Here is a 10525-nt window from a genome sequence, read left to right as displayed (position 1 = left end):
CCAGTGTGCCTTGCACCAACGGTTTTTGCTTCAATATATGGTTTTATTCTTATATCATGCATCACATAGTTGACTGATATTTCTTTTCATAGGTGCCCTTAGATTTGGCCATGGTGGTGTTTCAATGACGGCTCCACCTGCTGTTATGACCTTGTATCATAACCAGATATAAAATACCATCAGTGATACAAGTTTCAGGTAATACCAGTCTTCTTCAGTAGATGGTGCTATGCTTTTGAATACAGTGGACATCAATGCACAGAATTCATAAAGTCCATAGAGTGTGTCTCTGAGTGTACATCAGGGGTCTAGACAGGTGAGCATGAGGAGTGAAGTTTCAAGTTTCAGCCAAGGCTGCTTTAAGACTGACAGCATGCAGGTAGCTCCAATATTGTGTTATAATTGAGCTGGCCTCTGAGTGGAAGTTTTTTTATATGAAGACCTAGGGGCAGATTCACTAAAGGGCGAAGTGGCTAACGCTAGCGACTTTTTACCAGCGTTGCCACCCGCAGGGATATCGCCAATTCGCTATCGAACAGGACCGTCGCTAACGTTCATTCGCACTCTATCACCAGGCGACAATTCACTCTGTCGTATGGACTAGGGATGCACCGAATCCAGGATTCGGTTCGGCATTTAACCAGGATTCTGCCTTTTTCAGCAGGATTCGGATTAGGCAAAATCCTTGTGCCTGGCCGAACCAAATCCGAATCCTAAATTGCATATGCAAATTGTGGGCAGGGCGGGATTTCACAAGACTTTTCGTCACAAAACAAGGAAGTAAACCAATTTTTTTCCACTTTTTCCTTTCCCGCCCCTAATTTGCATATGCAAATTAGGATTCGGTTCGGTATTCGGCCGAATCTTCCACAAAGGGGATTCAGCCGAATCCAAAATAGTGGATTCGGTGCATACCTAGAATGGACGTTACTCAGCAAATTCACTAAGATGCTGATTTTACTGAACATTACGTCTTTCGCCAGACTTGCCTTCGCCAGCTCAGACCAAGTGAAGTGCACTTTAGTGCATAGATCTTCCTCAATCTTCTGTTACTTATTTCATATTCTATGAGTGGAAAAAGCATCAAACTTCCTTTTTTTCGGAGTGATAGACTGCAAAAGTCCTAAAAATTTTTTTTTGAGTACATTTTCTAACATATGGAACATTTACTATACAGTGGGCTCATGTGTAGGGCATTATAACAACTCTATTGTCTTTATTAAGGTTCCCTGGGCTTGTGTAATTAAGTGTAAATATAAAGCTGCAACATATAACAGACGTCCATTACACTTTAAATTTCCCGCCGTATGCTAATTAATCTGAGTGCAAGACCTCTAGTGAATTTGCGCTAGGCAGAAATGAACACTAGCGCATCTTCACTTTGAATTGCTTGCATTGTGGAAGTAATGCTGGAAAAAAGTCACCAGCCCACGACGAAACTCTGCATTTTAGTGAATTAGCGTTGCCTGAGCAAATTTTCGCCTGGTGAAGTGTAGCGATGCGTGCGAATCGGTCGCTGGCGACTTTCCGCCGGTTAGTGAATCTGCCCCCTAGTTCTTTTAAGCTGCCACTGTAATTTTAAGCCCTTTTATTGTTGGGGATACATTGGCTGAAGAGTAAAATCACATCAAGTCCTTAAAAGCAAAAGTTAAAAATACAGATTTTCCCATCCTACGTTAGCTACATGCTTATTTTAATTTCGAATAATTGCACAGGGGAAAAAAATTAACAAATGATTGTTACATGTAAAAAAACTGCAAAACATTTATCTACAGAATAGTTTCATTTGATATTTAAGCCTACTTTCTTTGTCCTTCAGAACAAGGCTTGGGAGGAGGAGAAGTTACTTAGTCCAATTCTACCTCCCATTTACACCACCACCAATTGTGGGGGAGGGTAAAAGGTAAAATGAAACTATAGATTAATGTCTCTCATGTTTTTCAAAATAAAGTTAAGAATGTGTGATGGGCAATTACTACCAAGATAGTTACTACACTAGATAGTTACTAATGTTTTTTTTTTTTAATCTGATGCGACAAAACCTGGTGAAAAAAGAGTACTTTACTTTTGGACTGAAGGGATGCTGGCTTGAATTCCAGTGTTAAATAGTTTTTGTAATGCAGGTATCGGATCGGTTATCAGGAAACCCATTATCTAGAATGCTCTGAACTATGGAAAGGCTGTCTCTCATAGATTCCATTATAATCAAATAATCCACATTTTTAACTATTATTTCCTTTTTCTCTGTAATAATAGAACTGTACCTTGATACTGTACTTGATCCAAGTCTGAATTCAAAGTCTGAATTTATCTCAATTTTTTCTAAAATAAGCTCCGACCAAATCCGCAAGGGTTTTTTCACCTTATTTATTAATACACTTTTCCGAAAATTGTGTTTGCGGGGAAAAAAACGTGAAAAATACACATTGTACAAATTTTTCAGATTTTCCACCTGAAAACTCAGTTTTTTTCTGATTTTTGCCCAAAACCCCCGAAGTCTTCAGGTTATTGCACGAAACCCAACGGAGATCAAAAAAATCTTTGGGACTTCTCCCATTGACTTATATGCAACCTCGACAGGTCTAAGATGCGGATTTTCGGATTCTGGCTTTTTCCATCCTTGGGGTATAATAAATCCTGAAAAATTTGTGTTTTTTTCCCACTAAAAATTCAGATTTTATAAAAAAAAACACACAAATTTTTCGGGTTTTTTGACATTCAGAGTTTAGTAAATAACCCCCTAAAACAAAGGGGCCGGTTCACTAAGGGTCGAATATTGAGGGTTAATTAACCCTCGATATTCAACTAGGAACTAAAATCCTTCGACTTCGAATATCGAAGTCGAAGGATTTAGCGCAGATAGTTCGATCGAACGATCGAACGATCGAAGGATAATTCCTTCGATCGAACAATGAAATCCTTCGATTCGAAGGATTTAAATCCAATGATCGAAGGAATATCCTTCGATCAAAAAAAGTTAGCCAAGCCTATGGGGACCTTCCCCATAGGCTAACATTGACTTCGGTAGCTTTTAGATGGCGAACTAGGGGGTCGAAGTTTTTTTTAAAGAGACAGTACTTCGACTATCGAATGGTCGAATAGTCGAACGATTTTTACTTCGAATCCTTCGATAATCGCAGTCGAAGGTCGAAGTAGCCCATTCAATGGTCGAAGTAGCCCAGAAATTCAAAGTTTTTTACCTTCGAATCCTTCACTCGAAGTTAGTGAATCGGCCCCATAATGAATCCTTATTAGATTCAAAACCAGCTTATTGGGTTTATTTAATGTTTACATTATTTTTCTATTAGAATTAGGGTTGCCATCTTTTCAAAAAAAAAATTTACCGGCCAGTGGTGGCAACTACATTGCCGCTAAATTTGTATTACCGGCCCCGGGCATGGCAGGTGTTTCACCAAATTAAGGTGTGAAGATCCAAATTACGGAAAGCTCCATTATCTGGAAAACCCCAGGTCCCGAGCATTCTGGATAACAGGTCCCATACCTGTAGTATTTTTTTTGTTTGTTACTCTAGATAGGCTCCCTTTGCAGTGGATATATACCCTCAGATGGCACCCTAATAGGTCTTCAGATCATAGAATTAGGCCTCTCTTGGGTGGCTAGCCAAATTATCTAGAAATGGCTCATATAAACAGTAGTTTATTTTACTCTGCTAATGGTTTTGTGTCCAGGAAAAATAAGTTCCTGTCTGTAATCTAATGTAGTTTGTATAGTCGACGTATCACATGTAGTAAATTTGTACGTAAAAAATTCTACATTAGTGTAAAATAAATCTATTCTGTACCTATTTACCTATATCCAAAACATAAAATCCTTTTAGGTGATTTTCTTCTTATTGGGTAGATAAGATTTTGTAGAGCTTTTGAATTTTAGAAAAATAACACATTACAGCGATTTATTTTGAGGGAAACAAGTCTTTAGTTGGGTGGATAATAATATGGCAGGTTCCAGATTCTGTGAGAAAAAATGGGAAATAAGCTCTGTGTGTTTCTGTCGACATAACTGGACACTGTCGGGATTTCCTCCTTGTGGGAAACAGTTGGGGTCTCTCCAGGCATGAAGTTGACAGAACAGTCTGAGTTCCACATATCCATGATCCTCACCTGTTCTTTTTCTTTATCCATGGAACTCAGAAAATCCTTTAAAACTTGTTTGAATATGTAAACTATTTCCCAAGGCAGCACATTGTTTTCTGCCAGGACCTCTCGAAACCTGAAAACGTACAATTTTAAAAGTAGTAGTTTGCTTTAATTCCGATTGTTAACAAAATAACAAATGAACAGGTGAGTAGTAGTATTTAAGGGAGGGGTTCTACTTTACAATGACTTTAGGAGGTTATTTATCAAAGTCCGAATTTTTCTCAATATTTTCTACTACAAACTACGAACAAATCCGCTCGGGTTTTCACGCTTATTTATTAATACATTTCCCTGAAAATTTGTTTTGAAAAAAAAAATCAGATTTTCATGTATTCTTTCGGATTTTTTCATCGGATTTTCATGATTTTTTCCGAAAACTCCGAAAACTTTGGGGTATTGCACGAAACCCAGCACCCATCAAAAAATCATCGGGACTTCAGCCAGTGACTTATATGCAACCTCGACAGGTCTGAGATGCCGGATTTTCTTATTCTGACTTTTCCATCCTCGGGGTTTAATAAATTCTGAAAAATTTGTGATTTTTTAAAATTTCAGATTTTATAAAAAACAAAATCACAAATTTCACAGATTTTTGCATTTGTAGTTTAGTAAATAACCCCCTAAGTATGTTATTGAATGACCAAATCAAAGCAACTTTTCAATTGGCCTTCATTTTTTATTTCTTAATGTTTTTCAATTATTTGCTTTGCTCTTCTGACTCTTTCCAACTTTCAAAAGGGGGTCACTAACTCCATCGAAAAAACAAATGCTCTGTAAGGCTACAAATGTATTGTTCTTGGGACTTTTTATTATTATTTAGGCCTCTCCCATTCATATTCCAGTCTCTTATTCAAATCAATGCATGGTTGCTAGGTTAAGTCGAACCCTAGCAACCAGATTGCTGAAACGGCAAGCTGGAGAGCTGCTGAATAAAAATCAAAATAACTCAAAATACAAGGATTAAAAATTAAAAAACAATTGCAAATTGTTTCAGAATATCAATCTTTACATCATACTAAGGGGCAAATTTACTTATGGTCGAATATCGAGGGTTAATTAACCCTTGATATTCGACTGCCGAATGGAAATCCTTCGACTTCGAATATCGAAGTCAAAGGATTTTAATTCTGCGATCGAACGATTTTTCTTTGACCCAAAAAAAGCTTAGAAAGCCTATGGGGACCTTCCCCATAGGCTAACATTGACTTCGGTAGGTTTTAGGTGGCGAACTAGGGGGTCGAAGTTTTATTTTAAAGAGACAGTACTTCGACTATTGAATGGTCGAATAGTCAAACGATTTTTAGTTCGAATCGTTCGATTCGAAGTCGAAGTCGTAGTCGAAGGTCGAAGTAGCCAAAAAAAACATTCGAAATTCAAAGTTTTTTTTATTCTATTCCTTCACTCGAACTAAGTAAATGGGCCCCTTAAAGTTAATTTAAAGGTGAACAAATCTTAAAATTTTTACTAGTGGAGTATCGATATTTCATTACTACTGACTTTTCCCCCTGTTTTGTTATTTTATGTTTTTGTGTACAATAACGACAGATAAAATGCTTTGGGCAGATCGCTTTTTTTAGTTCACTTTTGCATGAACTTTTAGGAGCACATTTATCAAGGGTCGAATTGAAAATTCGAACTCTTAAATTTGAAGTTCGAGTTTATTTAAGTGTAAGCCGACTAGGGAATAGTCCACATTCAATTTGAGTTTAAAAAATAAACAAAATTCGAATTTCGAAATTTATCATGTACTGTCCCTTTGAGAATTAGACTATTCACCATCTAAAAATAGGTGTTTTAGCCTATGGAGGACCTACTACAATCAGTTTGGAGTTGTTTGGTGGACTTTTTTAAAATAAATTTTTGTAAAAAAACCTTGCATCTAATTTGATCGAATTCGAATCCAAGATTTCCCCAGGAAAAACTTTGATTTTTCAAGTCCACCAATTGACTCCAAGTAGGTTCTAGGAGGTCCCTCATAGGCTAAAACAGCAATTCTGCAGGTTTAAGATGGCAAATGGTCGAAGTCGAATTTTTAAAGAGACAGTACAAATACATTTCGATATTCAAATTTTCGAAATTCGAATCGAATTTGGACTATTCCCTAGTTGAAGTACACCAAAAATAGCTAGAAATTTGAATTTTTTTTAATTCAAAAATTCACCTCGACATTTGATAAATCCGCGCCATAAACTCTAAATTCGACCCTTGATAAATATACCCCGATTCTGAACAAATTTTGAATTGCTTATTACATTTTTTTATATTCCTGTAAATTTTGAATTACTTGCTGTTGTTTTCAGTTTTTCAGCTTTCCAATGGGGGGAGAAAGAGAGAAATAAAGTATACCTGCTAAGTACTGTGCCCGTGTGACATGGCTGAATCTGAGAGCACATAATCTCAAGCTGCTTTTGTTCTGTAACAGGGATGCTTGCTTTTATGCCAAGTTCATTCCTGAGCCAGTAGTAATCCATTCCTGTTTTTTGGATTTTCTGTTCATTTTCAATCTCGTTCAATAATCTTTCTCGCTCCCCTAGGTGCCATTGAAGTTCCCTTAAAGTGGACCTGTCATCCAGACACAAAAATCTGTATAATAAAAGTCCTTTTCAAATTAAACATGAAATCCAATTTCTATTTTTTATTTAAGCATTCATAGCTGTTGTAAACTCATTTAAAAATCTCAGCAGTCAATCAAATATTGTCTGCCCCTCCTCTATGCCCGTGGCATAGAGGCGGGGCAGACAATTACTTTCACTTTCCATTCAGCACTTCCTACATGTCACTGCTCTCCCCACATTCCCCCTGTTCTCTTTACCATATAACTGTGTAGCCAGGGCATGGGGATGGACATCAGGTCCCCCATTCTGGTGCACAAACAAGATTCTGACATGATACAAGGCTTGTCTTAATAACAATGTCCACAAAATGGCTGCTGCCTGCTTGTTATAATTTTGAAATCCCAGACTGAAGGAAACAAGATTCAAATAATTTATATAGCGTTATTAAAGTTTATTTTCCTTGACTAATCTGATAAAATAGGATTTTGAATAATTTTTTTGGGTGACGGGTCCCCTTTAATAATGTTTTTGTTACACCGTCTGATCCAGTATATTGTGCAACTTTATCAGACTCTTTTGTTGGCCATTTCATCCAACCAAAGAACGACATTTTGAGCTCAAAATTCTGCGAAATGAAAATGAAAATATTTTATTTGTTGCTGATTTTAACACTCCTTGTCGCCTCCTCCTTGTGAGTTCAGGGGGTATATGTGCAAAGAGGTTGAAATTATTCATCGTATTCCAGTAATAATTACTTTTATCTCTTAAACGTGATGTAAATAAGATGTTATATGTATTTTTAACAAATAGGAGTATATACATATACCTAAATAAGATTATGATTAAGGGAATGTTACCCTAATGTTGCAATAAATCCCCTCAAACCCATCCAGAGTGCCGCCTGATTTGCTTATTGGGACTTAAATAAGATTATTAATAAATAAATTCGTACTAGGGTTACCACCTAACTGGTGTTATTGGTCTTGATTGTAAAAATTATTAATAAGGAAAATAAATAATAGGGATAGTAGTGTTGGGATTTGTTTCCTGGAAAATGTGATAACTGTAGCTCCGACTCCTGGCTAAACAAGAGCCAACTATCATATGATATAACAAGTTGCAACAGTGATTGCATCAAATTTAATAATTACTTTTCTCTCTCTCTAATAATATATATTTCATATTTACTTAAGTCTGGAATGCATCTGAAAATATTGCTGATGATCGAATGATCGTGGTAAGATGTGCCGAGGACACAAAGCTAAAATATGTAATGTAATTGATTTGAGCTGCATTTTTAAAAATGATTACAGGCGTGGGATCTGTTATCCAGAAACCTGTTACCCAGAAAGCTCCGAAATGGCTGTTTCCCATAGACTCCGTTTTATCCAAATAATCCAATTTTTTTAAATATTTCCTTTTTCTATGTAATAATAAAACAGTAGCTTGTACTTGATCCCAGCTCAGATATAATTAATTCTTATTGGAAGCAAAACCAGCCTATTGGGTTTATTTAGGGGCAGATTTAAGAAGGGTCGAATTTCGAATTTGAGAAACTTCAAAATTTGAATTCAAAAACACCAACCGAAATTAAATCAAAGTTCTTTTTTGGCCGAATAGGTCCGTTTTCGATCGAATAGGTCCATTTTCGATCTAATTCGAATCATACAAATCAAAGTTTTCCCCCCAAAAAACCTTAGATTTTCAAAGTCCACCAATTGACTCCAAATAGGTTCTAGGAGGTCCCCCATAGGCTAAAACAGCAATTCGGCAGGTTTTAGATGGCGAATGGTTGAAGTCGAATTTATAAAAAGATGGTAAATTTAAAAATTAGAATTTTCAATTGTTTTTCAAATTCGAATTGAATTTGGACTGTTGCCTTGTTGATGTACACAAAAAAAAATAATTTTCCCTTCGACCTTTGATAAATCTGCCCCTTAGGGGCAGATTTATCAAGGGTCGAATTTGGAATTGAAAAAGCTTTGAAATTCAAATTCAAAAAGACCAACTGAAATTGAGTCGAAGTTTTTTTTTTGGTCGAATAGGTCAGTTTTTGATCGAATAGGTCTGTATTCGTCTGAATTCGAATCATACGAATCGAAGGAATAGTGCATTTGAACGAATTCGATTCAAAGTTTTTCCCAAAAAAACTACAAATAGGTTCTAGGAGGTCCCCCATAGGCTAAAACAGCAATTTGGCAGGTTTTAGATGGCAAATGGTCGAAATTAACTTTTTAAACAGACAGTACTTAGCCCCTTAATGTTTAAATAATTTTCTAGTAGAATTGCGGAAAGATACGTTATCCTGAAAACCCCAGGTCCCGAGCAATGTGGATAGCAGGTCCTATACTTGTATTATAAAGTCCATTCAAGTCAAAAATAATTTCTTAAATTAAATAAATAAAAAAAAATTCTTAAATTAAGCAGATTAATACAAATGCTAAATGACACACATCTTAAATTTAGCAGTTACATTTTTTGTTCTCTATTTCAAATTACAAAGAAAAAAAAACATGTTCTAGTGAATAAGTGAAAATTCATCATCGGTAAAAACACAGTATGAATAAAACCATTAATAAAAGCGCAGTATAAACACAAATAAAGCCATTACCGTGTAAGAAAATCAAAGAAATAATGAAGAAATCTTACCATTAATTTTAAAAGTCTTGTAAGTGCTCCAGTCTTTGATTTCTCGCTTAGGTTTACATGTAAGAAGAAACAACATTAAATGCATATTCACTGATGGTATTGTACTTACTAAAGGTCACTGAGGCTGTTTTCTCTTCTTCTTTTTCCATTTCAGTTATCTAGTCTCTTTTTATTAGTCTGAACCCCAGGCAAGGGGGGAAAGCTCTTCCCTTTTATTTTGTACTCAGATCACTACTGGTTTTGCAGCTAGATATATTCTCAGATATGTTTTTGCCTTTTTTAGCCTGAGATACTGAATTGTTGGCAAACAGAGGTTCTGTTAATGTGCCCTAGTTGCAGTACAACATAAAAAATGACATTCAGGGCAGTTATTAAAGGAAATATTATACAATGGAAAAAATTCAGATGTCAAGATAAATAATCATCAGCGGGAAGGTTTTCACATTGCATTGTATATGGTACAAAAATGACACAAATTTTAAGGAATATTGAAAGCTTGGCTTCTTACCACGACTATTTCCAAATGATTTGCAGTTGTCTAAATCCAGTGAACTGTTACAGGAGAATAATTTTGGCTCTAGTGATTGGAAAATAAATATTACACAGCTGTATGTATTAATGGATGAAGCTTAATCTGCAGCTTTCGGTTAATCTTCTGCTTAATACATTTTTTTTTCCTGACGATATAATCGTCGATTAGATGTTAAGGGGCACATTTATCAAGGATCGAATTGAAAAATTGAATTTTAAAATTAAAATTTCCAGCTAATTTTAGGGGCAAATTTATTTATGGTCGAATATCGAGGGTTAATTAACCCTCGATATTCGACTGCCGAATGGAAATCCTTTGATTTCGAATATCGAAGTCGAAGGATTTACCGCAACGTTCAATTCGAAGGATTTTAATCCATCGATCGAACGCTTTTTCTTCGACCCAAAAAAGCTTAGAAAGCCTATGGGGACCTTCCCCATAGGCTAACATTGACTTCGGTAGGTTTTAGGTGGCGAATTAGGAGGTCGAAGTTTTTTTTTAAAGAGACAGTACTTCGACTATCGAATGGTCGAATAGTTGAACGATTTTTAGTTCGAATCGTTCGATTCGAAGTCCAAGTCGTAGTCGAAGTAGCCCATTCGATGGCCGAAGTAGCCAAAAAAAACATTCGA

The 10525-nt window shown here is 36.0% G+C and overlaps 1 protein-coding gene across 2 annotated transcripts; it reads right to left on the bottom strand.

The window, feature by feature from the left end:
- Positions 1 to 3797: 3797 nt before the first annotated feature.
- LOC121397747 (protein RD3-like) lies at positions 3798 to 9942 on the bottom strand. 2 transcript variants are annotated; one of them, XM_041575123.1, is made up of 5 exons: positions 9870 to 9942; positions 9362 to 9407; positions 7233 to 7337; positions 6504 to 6712; positions 3798 to 4230 (listed from the first exon to the last, which is right to left on the bottom strand). In XM_041575123.1, the coding sequence occupies exons 2-5, from the start codon at positions 9362 to 9364 to the stop codon at positions 3936 to 3938; spliced, it is 612 nt and encodes a 203-aa protein (XP_041431057.1). In that variant the 5' UTR covers positions 9365 to 9407; positions 9870 to 9942; the 3' UTR covers positions 3798 to 3935. The 2 variants fall into 2 exon arrangements, with proteins under 2 accessions (XP_041431057.1, XP_041431058.1); XM_041575124.1 differs by lacking the exons at positions 9362 to 9407; positions 9870 to 9942 and adding an exon at positions 9471 to 9651.
- Between the last annotated feature and the right edge of the window lie 583 nt (positions 9943 to 10525).

Source organism: Xenopus laevis, chromosome 8S (assembly GCF_017654675.1).
Source record: "Xenopus laevis strain J_2021 chromosome 8S, Xenopus_laevis_v10.1, whole genome shotgun sequence".
Taxonomy (NCBI): Eukaryota; Metazoa; Chordata; class Amphibia; order Anura; family Pipidae; genus Xenopus; species Xenopus laevis.
Note: the sequence above shows the minus strand (reverse complement) of the source record. Positions and strands in the feature narration are given on the sequence as shown.